The sequence below is a fragment of the Pelodiscus sinensis genome, chromosome 4 (genome assembly GCF_049634645.1).
Source record: "Pelodiscus sinensis isolate JC-2024 chromosome 4, ASM4963464v1, whole genome shotgun sequence".
Taxonomy (NCBI): domain Eukaryota; kingdom Metazoa; phylum Chordata; order Testudines; family Trionychidae; genus Pelodiscus; species Pelodiscus sinensis.
The window spans coordinates 34,375,865-34,396,249 of record NC_134714.1 but is presented as its reverse complement, the minus strand read 5'-3'; the positions used below and the strand labels follow the sequence as shown (position 1 = coordinate 34,396,249).

General features: G+C 43.4%; 1 protein-coding gene and 1 long non-coding RNA gene across 2 annotated transcripts in view; both read right to left on the bottom strand.

Moving 5' to 3' along the window:
* KCNK10 (potassium two pore domain channel subfamily K member 10) overlaps positions 1-18,361 on the bottom strand; it is a 114,143-nt gene extending 95,782 nt beyond the window's left edge. The window contains exon 1 of the mRNA XM_075926750.1: positions 17,282-18,361. Coding sequence (XP_075782865.1) covers positions 17,282-17,333 — 52 coding nt within the window. The 5' untranslated portion in view covers positions 17,334-18,361. The remainder of the gene's footprint in view (positions 1-17,281) is intronic.
* Positions 18,362-18,927: 566 nt separating this feature from the next.
* Positions 18,928-20,385, bottom strand: part of LOC112547210 (uncharacterized) — a 31,643-nt gene continuing 30,185 nt past the window's right edge. Inside the window, exon 4 of the long non-coding RNA XR_003090963.2 lies at positions 18,928-19,426. This is a non-coding gene — a long non-coding RNA (uncharacterized LOC112547210). The remainder of the gene's footprint in view (positions 19,427-20,385) is intronic.

Genomic DNA, 20,385 nt, shown 5'->3' with positions numbered 1-20,385 from the left:
GCTCTTTTTTAAGAAACAATCAGGACACCTGCAGGAGGGCTTAAACATGGGATTGTCCCTTTAAAAACAGGAGATCTGATCACCCTAGGCCAAACATATCAAACTCAAAGCCTACTGAGGGCCACACAAACGAAAACTGATAGCTTTCAGGGCCACCAAAGAAAATGTACTTCTATCAGAAAGTCATAATTATTTATTATAGATTACATTTTAGATATATTTTATAATTTTTCAGGTCTTGTTTTATTGTACTACAATAATTTGATGTGTAAAATTATTATTTGCCCATAAAAATAATTTTTAATTTTAAATATAAATTTAAGGTAATTTTTTATGATACATAAGTTGTTTTGTTGAAATAAAAACAAGTATAGACCGTGATTAATCAAATAGAACAGGTTTCTGTGAACATTTCAGATACTTTGTAAGTTTGAGATTTTGCATAAATATAATATTCAGGCAATTGCAAAAAATTGACAGATTTATTGATATAAAATTAATATACATTTTGTGATTTTATTTGGGAATAAATAAATAAAAAACAAAATATTAACAAAATATCCCCCTTCTCTCCCCCAGAGACAGGCACTGCCATACCCCCATTCTAACCCAATCCCCTCCACTCCTCCAGAGCCCCCCTCACTCTAACCCAATGCCTCATCCCTCCCCCACAGCCAGGCACACCCCCCTCTAACTCAATGCCTCCCAGAGCCAGGCATTCCCAACCCCCGCAACCTAATGCCTGAGTCCCAGAGCCCCTGACGCCACACATTTCTTCCTCAGGCGCTGGGACAGTGTGAGCACAACGGCCAGCTTGATGCCTGCACAGAGTGGCCCAGCTGGCCGTGAGAAGTTGCTGGAGCGCTGAGCAGCCCAGCTGGCCGTGAGTATGTGCTGGAGCGCCCAGCGCAGAGCAGCCCGGCCGGACGTGAGAAGTCGCTAAGGTGCCATGCGCAGAGCGGTTGGTTGGCTGGCTGTGATCTGCACTCGGCCACGTACTCTGAGTGGCCAGCCGGCTGCACTTTATTCTTTTATAAAAATGTAGTGGCAGGCTGCAAAAAATTTCGAACGGGCCGCATGCAGCCCACCAGATGCCTGTTTGACATGCCTGCACTAGGCAGAAAGACTGAAAATACTGCCCGAGGACATGAAGTAAACGCCCCCACCTCCTCCAACACACACAAGTTTCATGATAGATGCTGTGGCTTTTTAGAGACTTCACAGAGCAGACAGGATACCTGTTTTAAGGTCTTGTTCCAAAGAACCCCATGCAGCTAACTGCATGGTAGTTAATTTATCTTTCTCAAAAAGATGAAGGACTGAATCAGTCCTGCTGGGATATGAACATGTGGAACCAGCAAGTTTAGCTATTCAGAACATGATGCTTAAAAACACTAAGTTGACCTGCTGATCTACTGTTGCTATATAAGCCAAATTACTTTCTCAATAGGATGGCTTTGAGAAGGATAATTCTTGTTACTTTTTGGTTGGTTACATTGCCTTCAGCAAACTCAAAACAATTTACATTTGGTCACCAACAGCTTAGTAGCTCCCAGACAGACATAACCATAAAGGATTTGAAAGCTCATTCAGCCTACATACCTTTCATGGAAATATAAGGTCTAAACAGAAGAGAATATCCACATATGTCTATTCTAAGGAGGAATATGATCATTGCCTAAAAAGATATTTTGCTTCATTAAATTCAGACCATTTGTAATAGTCCCATAAAAATATTTACAATTATTTTTAAACTACAGCCTGCCTAACAAAATGCAATTGATTATGGGGATACATTTACATCCCATTCTTTATCCTTTAGGCCTCTGCTCTCAGTTTTGTTGGTAATAATATATGAATTCAATAATATATGAATCTGAGGAACTAGTAGCTACTGTACAGATACTGCAGCTTTTGCAAATATGAATTAGCTGAGATGCTTTTTTCTTATAAGCTTGTACCCTGAGATCCTGAGTATCGAGTACAGTTTAATTTAAAAAGGAAGGTTTTAGTAACTGGCAGCAATTCTGTGACTATCTTGTTTTTCACACTCTTCATGGACTCACTTGAACCACTATCTCCCTGCATGTACCAGGAGCCTGCATGTAACCATGAATGTTAATCAATGAGCCCAGGCTCATAAGTTACCCATTTACACACTTACACTTTCACATCCCTAATTTGAACTCTTCACCACCACTTACCTAGCTTATGGAACTGTCTCCTAGGAAGAGCAGTATTTGTCAAGGGTTGAGCTCACTTTGTTTGTTTGTTTGTTTGTTTTTCTTTGGAGTGAGTGATGGGATTTGCACCACAGCAGATTTTTTTTTACAAGAAAAATCTTTCATAGGGGTGGAAGTTTTTTCTTGCCAAAACTGAGTGTTTTTCCTGATAAAAGTCCCATTACAGTGTAGACACTCTCACTGTTTGTCGCCAAAAAATAAGTTTTGATGACAAAATTTTGTAGTATAGGCAAAGCCCTGGTTAATATACTATAGGATTAGCTATTGGAGTTGTCATTTGTGTTAGATCTAAGGCACAAATTAATCAGGGATAATTTTGATTTCATAAATTGATTGACTGGTCTCTTGGTACTCAGAATAACATGAGTATTTTGAGATCTTTAGTGTAAGTGACCATTTATCACTAAATCCAGCTTTCCTGGCTGGCAAGATACATTAATGTGCCCCAGGGAACTCTCTGTAACTCCATAGCAAGATTGATAAGGCACATCAATTGTGTAGCTTAAATTGAAATATCTTATTTCGGCTTTTGGCGCTGTCTACACAGCAAGAAGTCCAAGAAAGAGCACTCTTCCTTCGACTTCCCTTACTCCTCGTAAAATAAGGGTTATGGGAGTTGGAGTAAGAAGTTTTCCAGCTCAACATTATTTTGACATTATGTCAAAATAACTGCTTGTAGTTTAGACACACAGACTATGTTATTTCAGAATCATGTCAGTTATTCCAAAATAACGCTGTTGTGTAGGCATAGCCATATAGTGCTTCAGGAGTTCACATTTGTCACTGAGTTGGTAAAATCTAAGTATAGAACATACCACTAGTTTGGGTTTTCTTCCTTGTTTTAATGACAGTCTGTCCTGAAGTTGACACTCACAGTTTGTGAGACATCATGACATCCTCTTTAAAATTAATGATCAAAACAAAGTACCAGTCACAACACTTTGTACCTTACACTAGTGTCAGCATTAATTTTCCTATACAGGTTTCTTCCAAACATCATCCAGCAAAGAAAAATCTAGTCCTCCAACCTGCATTAACAAAAGCAACAAAAAACTGTGTTTCCCAAAGAGCTTGTGGTTTACTGTAATTGTAAAAAACTTCTGAAATGCTGTGATTTGGAGTCTCCAGTGTGCAAGGAATTGTGCTATTTAGCTCTTTCTTAATTGTTGTAGCATTTCACTTACCCAGTTCCTTTCAGCTGTGGACCTCAAATTGCTTTAGATAGGTTAATTATATTTCACCACACCCCTTTCAAGTGGATAAGATTTAGAAGTACTATTATACAGATAAGGAGGAAAAAAACAGAGGCTTTGAGAGGTTAAGGCCTGGATCATCAAAGTGATTTAGATGTTGCAAAACTGAATGTTGTGGTGCCTAAATTTTAAGAGCCTAGAAGAAACACGCTCTTTCGGGGAGCCCTATATACTTCATTCTATGAGAAATAAGGGCTCCTCTGAAAGAGGAGATGGGGCCAAATGGGGAAAAGCCTCTTCTGGAAAGACAATCGGAAAACGCTGTGCAAATTTCAGAGTGCAATTTGAGTAGCTTTTTCCGAAAAAAGGCTTCCTCCAGAAGCCTTTCCTCCACTTCTTCCTCCAGAAAGATTTTGAATGAGACCTCATCCAGCAGGCAGCTCCCAAATACACCTGTCTGATTAGATCTCACACACTATTTAAGTGGAGAACTGTCTATCTTCACCTACTTTATAGCTTCAGTGGATCCAGAGTGTAAAAAAATTGCATTGGAATTGCACATATAACATGAGTTTTAAAGGACTTTTCCAATCACTGTCATTTGAATATTAGTTTTACTATATTTCATTTATGCAAAGTCTCTCAGCTCCAAGTCGAGATTAAACTTGGCCTTCCATCTACTGGAGGCTTCACAAAGAAAACATATTCTTCCCCTGAAGGGGACAGCACACCTTGAATTACTCTGTTAAGCATCAGCAATTCCAGGGTGTATTTAATGTATTTTGGAAGGAGTCACATCCAACAGTCTTCAGTCCAAAGGTCACTCCCCTTAGAAGGTGAGGAAGCAAAGAAAGGAAAAGGAGGCATTCCCTATGCTCAGAAGACAATTATCTTGGAGCTTTAAAAACAATACCTAAACAGGGCACTGTCAAGTCAAATTTGGTGCCAGTTTTAGGTTTGGTTAACTAAACTATCTTTTACCAGAGTAAAAGATTTCTTACCTAAAATCAGTACAAATGTTCTTATGGAAATATTGTTTCAGTTTTTCCAATGGAAAAGATTGTTTTATTTAAGCAGACAACTAATGCCTTGAAGTATCTGCTAATTATTAATAATAGTTTTGTATTGAGGTAGCACCCGATGGGATCAGAGGCCTGTCTTGCTGCTCTTTATCAAAATGTACATGAAATTGCAATCCCTATTTTTAAGTTGTGTTTACAATCTAATTTAAAACAAGTACACCAAGTGCATTCCAAACAGAGGAATGGGAGAGGGAGGATGAAATTAGAAGTTATAAGGATAAGTGTCTGCATAAGTAACTAGAGGTACATTTTGATGGTCTGAGATATTTACATGACTAACAACTTGACTTGCCACTGATTTCAGTGAACATTGGATCAGGTTCTTGATTGCCCCAAATGAGATTAGCATGTAATAAACAAACAAGAAACTATCAGTAACAGGTAACTTACATGTTTTAAAAATTCAAGAAAAGGGATTTAAAAAAAATGTGTGAAGCCAAATAGCAAGAAAGGCCACGTTCCTGCTGAAGTCAATGGGCCAAATTCTCACTGACATTAAGTTCCAGTCTGAAGCACTTACCTAGTTTTATTCATATTTTCCATTATTTATATTTCCTTATTTTATAGTAAGAATGGGCATACAGGGTCAGACTGACAGTCCATGTAGCCCAGCATCCTGTCTTCTGACAGTGCTTCAAAGGGAATAAATGGAACAGAGAAATTATCAAGTGATCTATTTCCTGTTGCCCAGTCCCAACAAGTGGTAGTCCAAGATTCAAGGAATCCAGGGCATGTGTCCCTTACTATCTTGATTAATCACCATTGAGGAACCTATACTCCATGAATTAATCTAATTCTTTTTTGACCTCTGTCTTGTTTTTAGCTTGCACAACATCCCCTGGCAACAAGTCCCAGAGGCTGACTGTGTGTTGTGTGAATAAGAACCTCCTTTTTGTTTGCTTTAAACATGATGCCTATTAATTTCAATGGGTGCCCCTGATTCTGGTGTTATGAGAAGGAATAAATAACTCTTCTTATATGCTTTCTCCACACCATTCATGATCTTATGGTCCTCTGTCATATCCCTTTTTAATCCTCTTTTTTCCTGCTTGAACAGTTCCAGTGTTTTTAATCTCACCTCATACAGAAGCTGTTCCATAGCCCTACTCACTTTCGTTGTTTTACGTTGTACTTTTTCCAATTCTAATCTACCCTTTTTGAGATGGGAGCAAGAACTGCCTGCAGGTAATCAAAGGGTGGACATACAGTGGATTTATATAGTGGTACTGTATTATGGCAATTAGTATTGTATTTCCCACTTTGGGAAAGCCGCTAGCGAGTCTGCGCTGCTTTGTTTAACTAAAGGATCCATAGCCACAGAGCCTCACAGTTCTCATTAGCTCTGGCTCACTGTTTCCAGCCAAGGGGAGCCATGGGAGGTGTGAGGGTAAGGTTCAGTTTCCATGATCTATTCTTTCCTTTGCCTTATGGCTGAGAACCTAAACAGTGTCACATTTGCTGTCTGCTAACAAACCACAGGCTGTCTCTTCTGTCAGTTTCCAGCCGTATACCCTGTATGTCCTTTCAGAAAGTCTTTTCATGATAATATTAGAGCAGGAATGTTTGTTGTATGGATTGAGAACACCAATTTTAGATGAATCCCAAAAAAGAGCCATTAAATGGTAATTTATTTACCTGTCTAATCATTTACAGTGCAACCAGCACTGTGGTATCCAAACACTAATTAATTTAAGTGATTAATATCTTGACCTGCATTCAAACCAGCATCCTCATCAATCCCTTGATTCATTGCAATCTTCCTTTCCATGATCTTTGGCCTTTGGAAGATATATGTCATTTCTGGAAAACATCACTGGAAATAATTTGTTATAAAATTATCTTGGGAATAACTGTCGTTTCTAAATATAGTGCTTATCTCTCACATTACAGCATGTTACATCTTCCAATTACTGACTTGCAAGCAAAGAAACATAAATGGGAGTACTTCAGATATTGTAGATCCATAAAAGTACATACGTGTTTCACTGCTACTTTAGGCATATAAATCCAACATCCACTGAGATCCTCAGAATCCCTACTTAGCTGCCACCTAACGCTGTGGGAGTCTAAGCTCCCTGGGTGCCTCAGTTTCTGTAGATGGGCATGAATGAAACTACTTAAATCCTACTGAGCTGCTTGGCTCCCATTCTCACAACTAAACTTGGGTGGGAAATAGGCATTCCCTCCCTGATCTCATCTGTGGGGCCCCCATCCAGTAGGTTTTCTCTTAACATGCCTTCAGGTTCAGACCTCACACAAAAGATAACCATGGGTACATGAATTGAGAATAATAGCCTAGAGATCATACTACTCCCTTGGGATGTGGGAGATCTCTTTCAAGTCCCTTCCTCCCCAACCTGACTGGGGCAGAGTCTTGAACCCAATATCCCATCCCTAGCATAATTGCTCTGAAAGCTGAGTGTTCTGAGGTGGGTCTCTTGGTCTCTTCTATTGAAATGATTCCACTTCATATAACAAATAAAATATTTATTGGCCTAGCAAAAGACCACTCACCTGGAATGTGGGAGACCTAAGGTCAAGCTCCTGCTCCATATGAAGCTGAGCAGGAATATGAAAGCAGAGCTCTCATATCCCAGCTGAGCTCCCTAGCCACTGGGCTGTTGGCTGTAATGGACACTCTCTCACTCCGTCTCTCTGTCTCAAGACAGACCTGGGTTAGGCATCTAACTCCAGGACAGGGTTCAAAGCTGTGAATGCTGAGTAAACATAGGTGCCTAAAATCTATGCTCCTCACCATCTGGCTAACTTAAATTCCTGGCTTCTCCCATTCTCAGCATATAACACTCCTTGTGCAGCATATGGGCACCTAGCTCAGGGATAAAGATTTCATTGGGCAGCAGGCACCTAAAACACCTGAATCACTTTGTGGATCTAGCTCCAAGTGAGTATAGTATTCTGGTTAAATTCATGCTAAACAAAACGGTTCTGGCTACGTGTCTGATGACCAGAACAAGGCATACTGAACTGATATACATTTAAATGAAGCCAGATATTTAAAGCTATTTACTAATTGAAAACCAATTACATATTTTAATAGTTAAGATCTCTTAATCCCTTTCACAGACTTCTTACTAATAGCTTTTCTCCATGTGGATCTTTATAGTATGTCTACACTACAGCTGGAAACATGCTTCCTAGTGTGAGTAGACAGACGTGATAGCTCTGCTGGATCTAATGTGCTAAAAATAGCATTGTGGCTGCGGGAGGATCTCACGCTAGCCTCCTGTGTATATACCCATGCCGTCAGGCAGGCTTGTGCTCCCATAACTAGCCAGAATTGCTGCCCATGCTGCCATGGCAACATGGCTATTTTTAATGTCCTCACTCAAGTAAAACTGAGGCATGTCTGTCTACCCAAGCTGGGAAGCATTTTTACCATTTTTTTGCATATATATGCATGCAAATCACCAAACAGACAGCTTCTGTTACTCCTGGGGAATGCTGTGCCACTGTGCATACACAGAAGTTATGTCCCCTGTCGATTTCTTTGCTTTCTTCCAAAAAAATGACATTCTGGTGGGAAAGCAAAAGGAAGCCAAAAGAGTGATCATGTGATCCACCCCAGCGGTATGTTTTCAGTGTGCAGGGCATCCAGCAGAGAGGAAAATCCCTGCAGGCCAGGAGGTGGAACTGAGGAAGACCCAATAGGTGGGTCCTAAGCTTCACCAGGCTCAGCTGCTAGTCCTGGATGGGCTGGGGAGGATGAGACTTTCTCTACCCTTGCACAGCACCCCCCAGATTTCTCCCCCTCACTGCAGGAAGCTCTGCAAACTCTTCCACCCCCACTTCCTGCATGCATCATTCCTCAACTGCAGAGGGAGGTATCCCTGTATAGGGAGCTGAACCCCCGTGCACCCAATCCCCGTGCATCTAGACCCCCTTGTACCCAGATCCTCCCACTGAGCCTCACCCCCCACACTCATTACCCTTCCCAATGAACCTCCACTCCTGTTGCATCTGTACCATGCCAATGAGCCACCCACACCCAGATCACAACTCCATCGAGCCTCAACCAGCTGCACTTGGATCTCTAATCACTGAGCCCCACTCCCCCAGCATCTGGACCCTCCTAAAAGTCCCCCACATCCAGACTCTCCTGTTGAGTTCTATTCCCCCTCACATCTATACCCAGGGCTGTCCCTAGGGAGGTGAGGGATGTAGGGCCCGTGACAACCCTTTCTCTACTCAGGTCTTGCTGATTACCCTCCCTCTGCCTGCCTCTACTCCACCTGTGCTCCTCCCCAGCTCTGCTCCCTCATACTCCCATTACACCCCTTCCCCAAAGCCCTCTCCTCTGAAAGATGGGGTACAGATCACAGCTAGAGGATTCTCTGCATCTTGGGGTCTTCAAAGTATTTGAAGGCTTCAATATCTGAGATATAGGTGAGAGGATTATTCTAGGAGGGGTGGGTGAGATTTTGTGGCCTGCACTGTGCAGGGGGTCAGACTAGATGATCATAATGGTCCCTTCTGACCTTAAAGTCTATGAGTCTATGAGTCTATGTAACCTAGGAGATTATGGGGAGCCTGGTGCAGGGTATCAGCAGGGGTTGGGTGTTCCCACACTCACCATGGTAGTAGGAGCTACAAGAAGTGGATTGACCCAGCAGCCTGCTCTGCTCCATCACCTGTCACCCAGGCAATTCGCTCCACTTCAACACAGCAGTGGGAAGCAGAGCTATCCAGCCCGCTCTGCTCCTCCATGCCCTTGTCGCTAGAGAGAGTGAAGAGGGCTGGGGAGTGGGTCATTCTGCTTCCCACCACCAGAGTGAATCAGAGTGATGTGGCTGGAAGATGGCAGCAGAGTGGAGCAGGCTGCTGGGCTCCTGCTGCTGCAATGAGTGTAGGGGGACCAGACCCCGCACTGCGGCACCACACCAAGCCACCCTGGTAATTCTCCAGGACACTCTGCACACATGCACACACACACACCCATGGGCTAGCATCAATATGGTGGACCATCCCATCCATTGGAGACCAAACTGTGAGACAACTATATGTTTGACCTTCTATTCAGCTGTGACACTCTAAGTACTTTTCCCAGACCTAAAGAAGAGCTTGATGTAACTCAAAAGCTTGTCTCTCTCACCAAAAGAAGTTGGTTCAATAAAAGATATTTCCTCACCCAACTTCTCTCTCTAATATCCTGGGACTAACATGGCTACAATAACAGTGCATACAGCATCTGTGACTATAAGTCCAATTAATTATTAGGGTACCTAGAGCTTTTGAATGGACTGTTTTTATTTTACTTTCTTTTCAAAATTGAACCCTGTGGATTCCAACCCGCATCCCTAATTCACATGATTAGTTCTTCAATGAGACTATTCAACAGAGTACATGTTATGAGAGTACTCATGTAAAGGTTACAGAATTGGCCACCAGATGTTTTCCCTACAAATTTTGTCTTTCACTAAGCCAACATCAAATAAAAAAAAGTCTAACACATCAGGAAATGGCAGACAGATAAATAATGACAAATGTTTAAAGTGCTTCTACACAAATGCTAGAAGTCTTAAATAATAAGATGGGTGAACTAGAGTGCCTCCTAATAAAGGAGGATATTGATATTAGGCATCACAGAAACATGGTGGAATGAGGACAATCAATGGAACACAGTCATACCAGAGTACAAAATATATTGGAAGGACAGAACAGGTCATGCTGGTGGGGGAGTGGCACTATATGTGAAAGATAATGTAGCATCAAATGAAGTAAAAATCTTAAATGAACCAAAATGTTCCATAGACTCTCTATCGGTAGTAATTCCATGCTCTAATAATAAGAATATGGGTATGTCTACACTGCAAAGTTATTTCGAAATAACAGCTGTTATTTCGAAATAACTTTACTAGTGTCTACACAGCCAAACCGCTATTTCAAAATTAATTCGAAATAGCAGAGTGCTTATTTCAAATTTGGTAAACCTCATTTCACGAGGAATAATGCCAAATGTGAAATAGCTATTTCAAAAAAAGTGCTGTGTAGTCACTTATATCGAAATAGAGGGCCTCCAGCCTTCCCAGGGTGCCCTGGTGGCCACACCATCCTCAACCAAGAACACTCCTCTCCCTTCCCCCTCCCCAGAGCCCTTACAGGGGTTGACTCTGGCCACAGTGCCTGTGCCAGCTGCAAGCCTGCCAGCCCAGAGCCAGCAGTCACTGCCCCTGACCCAGTGGCCCCAAAACATAAGCCAGCAAGCCACTGGCAGCCAGCCCTCCACCACTCCCCAGGAGCAGTCTGCCAGTTCCCAGGAGCCTGCCAGGGCCTAGAGAAGGCAGGCGCCTTCCTGGTCCAGGGTGGAGATCATGGACCTTATTCAGGTTCGGGGGGATGCCCCCAACATCCATGATCTTTGCACTAGACGGAGGAACACGGCTGTCTATGGCAGGATAGCTGCCAGCATGGCCACCAAAGGCCACATGCAAACCCAGGAGCAGGTTTGCATGACAATCAAGTTGGTCTGGCGAGACCCCCAAACCTGAGCCCTGAGCTTCCCCTCCCTCTTCTTCCCCTTGCTTCCCCCTTCCAGCTCCCTCCTCCCAGGTTTTCCCCTCCCCTCTCCCACCTCCTTTCCCCAGTCTCACCAGAGTTTCATTCCCTCCTCCCTCCCCCCCAGTTTTGTTAAATAAAGAGAGTTTGTGTTCATGAAAATACATGTATTTTATTTGACATCAGGAAGGGGGATTAGGGAGGGGTAAGTGGAAGAATGTGAGGGAGGAATGAGGCACACACCCCCAGTGGGGAAGAGCAAGGAGGCTCTTAGAGCTCCTCAGGGTGGAAGCTCTCCCACAGGGCCACCTGAATACTGACAGCCCTCCGATGGACCTCCTGGATGGCAGACTGCAGGAAGTGCAGCCACGCTCACAGCAACGCATCCAAGAAAAACACCAGAGAGCCCAGGAGCAGCTCTGGCTCCATGTTGCAGAGTGCTATGGTGTCCCGAGTGAGGGCAACTAGATCATGCAGAGACAAAATGCTTTGCTGTTCCTCATCAAGGTAGGCAAGCAAGCAGGGAAACCTGAGAACCTCCTGTCCAGGGGGTGGTCCCTTTAAGCACAGGCCTCAGATAGCCTCAGGCAGCAGCCACACAAAGTAACTCCTAACCTGATGCCCTGTTGGACCTGGTTCCGGCCAGCCTTAAATATGATTCAGCGTCCACTCAGTGTGCATGCGCTATTTTGAAATAGCAAAACACTATTTCGAAATGCATTTTGTGTGTAGACGTGTTATTTCGAAATAACTATTTTGAAATAAAAAACAGGACTATGTAGCACTTTAAAGACTAACAAGATGGTTTATTAGGTGATGAGCTTTTGTGGGCCAGACCCACTTCCTCAGATCTAATAGTGGAAGAAAATTGTCACAACCATATATACCAAAGGTATGGTTGTGACAATTTTCTTCCACTATTTGATCTGAGGAAGTGGGTCTGGCCCATAAAAGCTCATCACCTAATAAACCATATTGTTAGTCTTTAAAGTGCTACATAGTCCTGTTTTTTGTTTCAGCTACACCAGACTAACATGGGCTACATTTCTATCGCTATTTTGAAATAAGATATTTTGAAATAACACTGTAGTATAGACATACCCTATAGGAGTAGGGATATATTATCGACCACCTGACCAGGACAGTGATAGTGATTATGAAATACTAAGGGAAATTAGAGAGGCTATCAAAATAAAAAACTCAATAATAGTAGGGGATTTCATCTATCCCCATAATGACTGAGTACATGTCACCTCGGGACAGGATGCAAAGATAAAATTTCTTGATACCTTAAATGACTGCTTCTTGGAAAAGCTGGTTCTGGAACCCACAAGGGAAGAGGCAATTCTTGATTTAGTCCTAAGTGGAGAGCAGGATCTGGTTCAAGGGGTAAATATAACTGTACCTCTTGTAAATAGTGACGATAATGTAATAAAATGTAACATGCCTGTGGTGGGAAAAACACCTCAGCAGCCCAACACCGTGGCATTTATTTTCAGAATGGTGAACTACACAAAAATTAGGAGGTTAGTTAAACAGAAATTAAAAAGTACAGCGACAAAAGCAAAATGCCTGCAAACCGTATGGAAACTTTTCAGACACCATAATAGAGGCTTAGCTTAAATAGTATACCCCAAATTAAAAAACACAGTAAGAGAAAAAAGTGCCACCATGGCTTACCAGCCAAGTAAAAGAAGCAGTGAAAGATAAAAAGGCATAGTTTAAAAAGTGAAAGTTAAATCCTACTGAGGAAAATAGAAAGGAACATAAATTCTGTCAATTTAAGAGTAAAAATAGAAGAAGAAATGCCAAAAAGAAATTTGAAGAACAGCTAGCCAAAAACTCACAATGTTTTAAAGTACAACAAAGAAGAAAGCCTGCCAAACAATCAGTGGGGCCCCTCGACGATCGAGATGCCAAAGGAGCACTCAAAGATGATAAGGTCATTGTGGAGAAACTAAACGAATTCTTTGCTTTGGTCTTCATGGATGAGGATGCTAGGGAGATTCCCAAACTTGGGCCATTCTTTTTAGATGACAAATCTGAGGAATTGTCCCAGATTGAGGTGTCATTAGAGGAGATTTTGGAACAAATTGATAAACTTAACAGTAACAAGTCACTGGGACCAGATGGCATTTATCCAAGAGTTCAGAAAGAACTCAATTGTGAACCTGCAGAACTATTAACTGTGGTTTGTAACCTATCTTTAAATCAGCTTCTGTACCTAATGACTAGAAGATAGATAATGTGACACCAATATTTTAAAAGGGCTCTCAAGGTGGCCCTGGCAATTACAGACCAGTAAGTCTAATGTCAGTACTGGGCAAACTAGTTGAAAATAGCAAAGAATAAAATTGTCAGACACATAGATGAACATAATTTGTTGGGGAAAAGTCAACATGGTTTCTGTAAAGGGAAATCATGCCTTACTAATCTGAGAGTTCTTTTAGGGGAATCAACAAACATGTGGAGTAGGGGTATCTAGTAGATATAGTGTATTTAGATTTCCAAAAAGCCTTTGACAAGGTCTCTCACCAAAGGCTCTTAAGTAAATTGTCATGGGATAAGAGGGAAGTTCCTCTCATGGATTCATAACTGATTAAAAGACAGGAAACAATGGGTAGGAATAAATTTTAAATTTTCAGAATGGAGAAAGGTAACTAGTGGTGTTCCCTAGGGGTCCAACTGGGACCAATCCTTACTTCAACTGGGACCAATCCTATTCAACCTATTTATAAATGATCTGGAGAAAGGGGTAAACAGTGAGGTGGCAAAATTTGCAAATGATACTAAACTGCTCAAGATAGTTAAGATCAAAGCAGATTGTAAAGAGCTGCAAAATGCTCTCACAAAACTAAGTGATTGGGCAACAAAATGGCAAATTAAATGTAATGTTGATAAATGTAAAGTAATTCACATTGGAAAAATAATCCCAACTATACACAAAATATGATGGAGAGTAATTTAGCTATAACTACTCAAGAGAAAGATCTTGGAGTCATTGTGGATAGTTCTCTGAAAATATTCACTCAATGTTCAGCGGCAGTCAAAAAAGCAAACAGAATGTTAGGAATTGTTTAAAAAGGGATAGAGAATAAGACAGAGAACATCTTATTGCCTCTATATAAAGCCATAGCATGCCCACATCTGTACGCAGTATTCAAGATGTGGTTACCTCATCTCAAAAAAGATATATTGGCACTGGAAAGGTTCAGAAAAGGTCAACAAAATGATTAGGGGTTTGGAATGTGTCCCATATGAAGAGAGATTAAGATGACTGGGACTTTTCATCTTAGAAAAGAGGAGACTAAAAGGGGATATGATAGGGGTCTGTAAAATCATGACTGGTTTGAAAAAGTGAATAAGGAAAAGTTATTTACTTGTTCCCATAACATAAGAACTAGGGGTCACCCAATGGAATTAATAGGTAGCAGGTTTCAAACAAAGAAAAGGTAGTTTTTCTTCACACAGCACACGATCAGCTTGTGGAACTCCTTGACTGAGGAGGTTATGAAGACGAGGACATTAAGGCTATATGTACACAGCAGCATTATTTCATAATAATGTTAGTTATTTTGAAACAATGTAGTACATGTGTACATAGGAAGCCTGTTATTTCGAAATAAATTCAAAATAACAGGCTTCTTACTCTGACTTCTGTCAACCTCATTGTATGAGGAGTAAGAGAAGTTCAGGGGACAGTGCTCTATAACTACTGTGTAGACAGCACCAAAAGTTGAAATAAGCTATTTCAACATAAACTACACATAAGCATAGCTAAAGTTGTGTAGCTTATTTCAAGTTTAGCCCTTGGCTGTGTCTAGACTGGCCAGTTTTTCTGGAAAATCAGCCACTTTTCCGGATAAACTTGCCAGCTGTCTACACTGGCCCCTTGAATTTCTGCAAAAGCACTGACTTCCTACTGTAAGAAATCAGTGCTTTTTGCGGAAATACTATGCTGCTTCCGTTCGGGCAAAAGTCCCTTTTGTGCAAAACTTTTGCACAAAAGGGCCAGTGTAGACAGCTGAGATTTGTTTTGCGCAAAAAAGCCATAATCGCGAAAATGGCGATCGGGGCTTTTTTGTGCAAAAGCGCATCTAGATTGGCCACGGACGCTTTTCCACAAAAAGTGCTTTTGCGGAAAAGCGTCCGTGCCAATCTAGACGCTCTTTTCTGAAAATGCTTTTAAGGGAAAACTTTTCCGTTAAAAGCATTTCCGGAAAATCATGCCAGTCTAGACATAGCCCTTCTGTGTAGACATGCCCTAACAGGGTTCAAGAAGGAACTAGATACATTCATGGAGGTTAAATACATCAATGGCTATTTACCAGGATGGGTAGGAATGGTGTCCCTAGCCTCTTTAAGAGGCTGGGAATGGGTGACAGGAGAGGGATTACTTGAAGATTCCCTGTTCTGTTCACTCCTTCTGGGGCATCTGGCATTGACCACTATCAGAAGACAGGACACTGGGCTAGATGTACCTTTGGTCTGACCCAGTATGGCCATTCTTATGTAACATTTATTTCCTTTGTTTGTTATAAAACTATAAATTAACATGCCTATTTCCTTGTTATCCATTAGCATCTTTGATGTCTGACTGATGTCAGTACAGTTGGGGAAAAAAATAGGTGCAATCCTGCAGTCCTTTCTAGGGATTCAACTCAGGAGAGAAGAAACCCACTATCTGTTCTGGCTGGTTTTCACCCAATGTGGCATATTGAGAGTTTGAAAGTGCTTGGTGACCAACCACTTGGTGTGGTCCCACACTCTTATTGCTGACTGACAGATAATTGGAGCTGTATATAGGGAACCATCATGATATCACCATTCCACAATTCCATGTGTGATTTGCCATGGAAATTTCTTTTCTTCAAATTTTGGTGCAATTTCCAGTAAGATCAAATTCTAAAAAAGAGACTGCAGAAAATAAACAACAACCAAAGATGCTCTCACACTAGTTCTACAAGTTCTTCCACTGCCAAATTCTGAAAGAATATGCCCTTCTGAACACCTGCTGCCTTATACTCACTGACTGCTATTGAAGTTAAGAGATACTGATGCTCACATTCCCATTGTGAACCACAGGACGGGTTTTTAGGCATCTATTTCAGCGTTCACCATATTAAGCAGGTAGTAGCACCTAAACTGAAGCTTATTGTTCTGTATTATTCAAACACTACATCGCACATCTCTTACGCCTGAGGATATGGCTCTTATTTTGGTTGGTCTGAACTAGGATAAATGTTTTAAATGTCCCATTTTGTCGCTAGACAGGGCGGGATAACAGAGAATCAAAACCAACCCCGAAGAAGAAAGACCAATACTCCAAACCTATGACATCCTTTCACGGTTCCTCTGAGCGCTATTCAATAGCCACTGACCGCAAACCTAGACCCCGGGCTTCAACTTGTTCAGATCCTCTACTGATCGTTTAAAGAGAGATCACACATCCAGATGCTAATGATCAGGATCTTCTCAGGCACTTATCCAATAAATTGCACACTAACCCCATCGGGCGCTGAAAGTATTTAAAAAGAAACGCACACGCACACACACACACACACACACACACACAACTTGGATCGTTTTACAGCTAACCACCTTACTGGCATAGACGTATTCCCTTCCCCCACCCCACCAACAAGCTGAAGCCTAAGTATCGAGTTAATCAATCTGCCAGCTTCTGCTGATCGATTGTTAATAGGATGGAGTAAAGCGTAGAAAGGTCCCTTTGGGCTCCATTATTGAACCTGTCCTCCCTACTGCCCACTCGATAGGACACATTGCCGCAGCCTTTTACCCCCAGGTGCCTGCAAGAGACAGTCACCACCGAGGGGCACCAGAGCCAGACAGTCACCTCTGTGACCACCACTACACCACCCATGGACTGAAGACAATGATCGCCAGAAGCAACAAAGGAGCCAGGGAGAAAACAAAACAAACAATGCACCAGTGCAGTGAACCCAGCCATCCCAGGCAAGTTTTCAATGGAAATACCGAAATACTGAGGGGAGGGAGAGGAGAAGATCAGATAGGAAAAAAAGCCTTGTCTGTCCTCCCCCAGATCCGAGTAACATTTCCGAGCTTCTAGAAGACACACTGGTAAGAATGAGACATTCTGAGCAGTCCGTGCACATGGGGAGCGGGCTATAAAGCAGCATCTACTCCAATTCCGAGTCACTTTCCTCCCTGTCACCACGCCGGAGGAATCATAAATAACTGCAAGAATAATAAAGTCAGGAACACCAACCTTGAGGATCCCAGTTCACCTGTTTCCTTGGAGTCTCGATTGGAAATTTCATCGCTTCCTTTTGCACAGGGAGGGAAAGGGATCAAATAAATTTCGCAATCTTCCAGTCTCGGTGCTGCAGTCAAATTAATTTCAAATTATGGGCAGTCAGCGCCGTTTGACTGAGGGAAGCCGGTGGTTGCCAAGCAAAGAAACGTACAGAGGGAAGGTGGAAGGATGGAATGGAGATTTAGGGTTGGTGAATAAAGTGGGGGAGGGGAGCACCTAGATGGGGGGTAAAGTAAGAGAAGGTCTGATTGAAAAAGGAAATACGGGGACTGCACTGAGCTAGGGTGTCAGATCCGAGGTGTTGCTCGCTCCGGTGCAGAGTCCTTCAGCAGTTGGCTCGCCCAGTCCATTTGCAGCTGTTCCGGTAGTGGCGGTGGACTGCCCACTGCAGCATTACACATTTGACTGGTGCGCACGTGAATGGATCACAGGCTAGCGAGATGCAGACCTGAGGGTGCCACGGAAAAACAGCCAGCCTGCCCGCTTCCCTCCCAGCAACTGCGTCTAGTGAGAAGGAAGCGCACAGCGCGCACACACACACACACACACACACACACACACACACACCTCCCCCCCACCCCAATCTCGGCACCGCCAAGACCCAGCCCCGCTCAGCTCTGCACCAGGCACCAGTAGCAAACAGAGAACTCATCCGTCTGATGCTGGAAGCTGCAGCAGCCTGGCGCGTGGGTGGGTGGGGGCGACCATCCCATCTGAATGCAGCAGCGGCTCGCACGGCCAAGACGAGGCAGCCCGGGGGAGGCGAGTCGCGCTCACTGGCTGTGGCTGGGATTCCGGGGCAGCTGCTGGGTGAGTTGAACGGGCGCCCGGCGAGGCAAAGAGAAATCGACTCCCTTTGTGAGGCGAGCCGAGGCGCTCTGGGGTGGAGCGGGGAGGGCGCTCGGCGAATACTTACTGGCTCCTTTCCCTGTGGGAGGAGGAGGCTGCAGTGTTGTTTGGTGGAGTTTGCAGCTGGAGACACGCTTGACTAGCTACTAGCAGCAGCAGCACATGGCAGGAGCAAGCAGCGTGGAGAACCCTTGCAGCAAACGGGTGTGGGCTTTCTTGTGCAGCCTCCAGCCCTGGGTGCTAGGCGGAAGCCACACAGCGGGGGCACCAAGACAACGCACTCCATCCAGGGGCCTGGCCCCCTCCTCCTTTAACATACCCACAAAACGCTGGCACAGGACAGACCCAAGTCTGAAGCCGGCGAAGAGGTCCAGCTGGCTCTTGGGTAGACCTGTGCGGGAGGAGGGGAACAGAGCGCGATGGAGCTATGTTTTCCTCTGCCCTTCAGCGCCCCGAGGGGACCCCGGGGTGGGGAGAAAGGGGGCCCTTGGGCTCTATTTTTGTGTCGCAGTTACTAGACACCTGCTGTCCCCGCTAATTCTGCGTCCTTCCTCCTCTGTCCCCGTTTCAGATGACAAGCTTTGACGCCCAGCCAAAGATAGGTGGGCCCCACTCAACTCCATCTTGAACTAAAGTCACATCATTTGTGTTAGACGCTCCCATAGAGACGATGAAAGGGATGGAAGTCCCTCCATGCTCAGGGTGATGCTTGACCTGTCCCCTTTTTTAGACAGTGGAGACCAACCTGTGTTGGCATGGAACAGTGACAAGAAATGAGAGTGAATAGGGAACAGGCCAGCTGGCTTCCTGCGGCCTTCAAACTTTCAGGGGATGGGTGTCTCAGCAATCTACATCCGCCTGGTAGATCTCAATTGTTAAATTGACTGGTTCTGTCAGGGGCTGGGTCAGAACCCCTGCTCTCAACACTCCTCCAGCAGGAATGCTAAAACAACTTGTACAGTGGGGAGGTAGAGAGCCATTGAACCAACCAATTAACTCTCTGTGTGATGGAAACCACTTCAAGACAGAAGGTGTGGCAGCCCCCTTAGTCCCTGCACTCCGAGTTCCTTCATCTGTGCTCTCCATTGCCAAGAGAGGGGGGTTCATAATGCAAATGTGCTGAGCCAAGCTGGAAATTGTCCATTTTGCCCCATCTCTGCTGTTGAATGATCATCTCCACTGTCCTTCAGAAGCTGTCATGGTTACTGCTCTCAGGATTAGACCTGGATAAGTGGTAACATGAAATCCCTGTTGTAGAAAAACAAAGCTTCATAAAGAGTGTGCCTGCCAAACTTTCTCCTACTCCAAACTGCAGTTCTGGCTAGTAACAGAGCCTCAATTTTGCTTTTTAAAAATCAATATCAGAAGCACGCATAATGCCCTAATCTTTGTCCAACACAGAACAAGAAAGGAAAATCAAAATAGCATGAGCACCTCTTTAATTGCAATTTAGAGGGAAGACCCTAAAATGAAACTTAGTTTTAAGAAACTAGTTTAAAGAAATGTCGCAAGTTTTCAAGGAGTTAAGCTATTCACTTCCTTCCTTTCCCCTAATCTCAACTCCCCTGCAGCTAGTGGTGTTTGTTGAAAAGGAGAGGAGGTTGCTGTGAGGGAAGACATGGAAGGAATGATAATGAGCCTGTTCAGTCAGACTTGAATTTAACATGATTGCAGTGATGACATCAGAAACAAGGAGTATTTCCTGGGAAAGTAAATCCCGCTGCATTCTAAAGAGGCTTTGGGATTCCTGTTGACATTACTGCAGCAAAACTAAATGGAAACAAATCTCAAATTAGGGTTTACATCTGTGCTATACCGTCGTGTTTCACTGACTTTGATCATGAACAGGAAACCTTTGATGATTTAGCGTAAGCAAGTTGTTGGAGAATTCCAAACCCAGAGTCCGCACATCACTGAAGGACTGCTGATGCCATGCAAGAGCTTTTAAATGAACTTTTGTGTTGTTCTCTTTTTCTCCCTAGCACTCAGGAAAGATGCCATCTTGCCACCCCTGTAGACTAAGGGCTCTATTTCCCTCACTGAACAATTGCAATGTGCACACCTGTGAACTAGAAACACCATCTTTAGCTACCTTAGTCTCCATAGCCCCTTCTCTGTTTCACCTTCCTTCTATGAACACCAGCACTTGCTGTGGGAAATTCTTTGCTACGGACATCTGCCTAAGAACTGGCCTGAGATCACCAAAC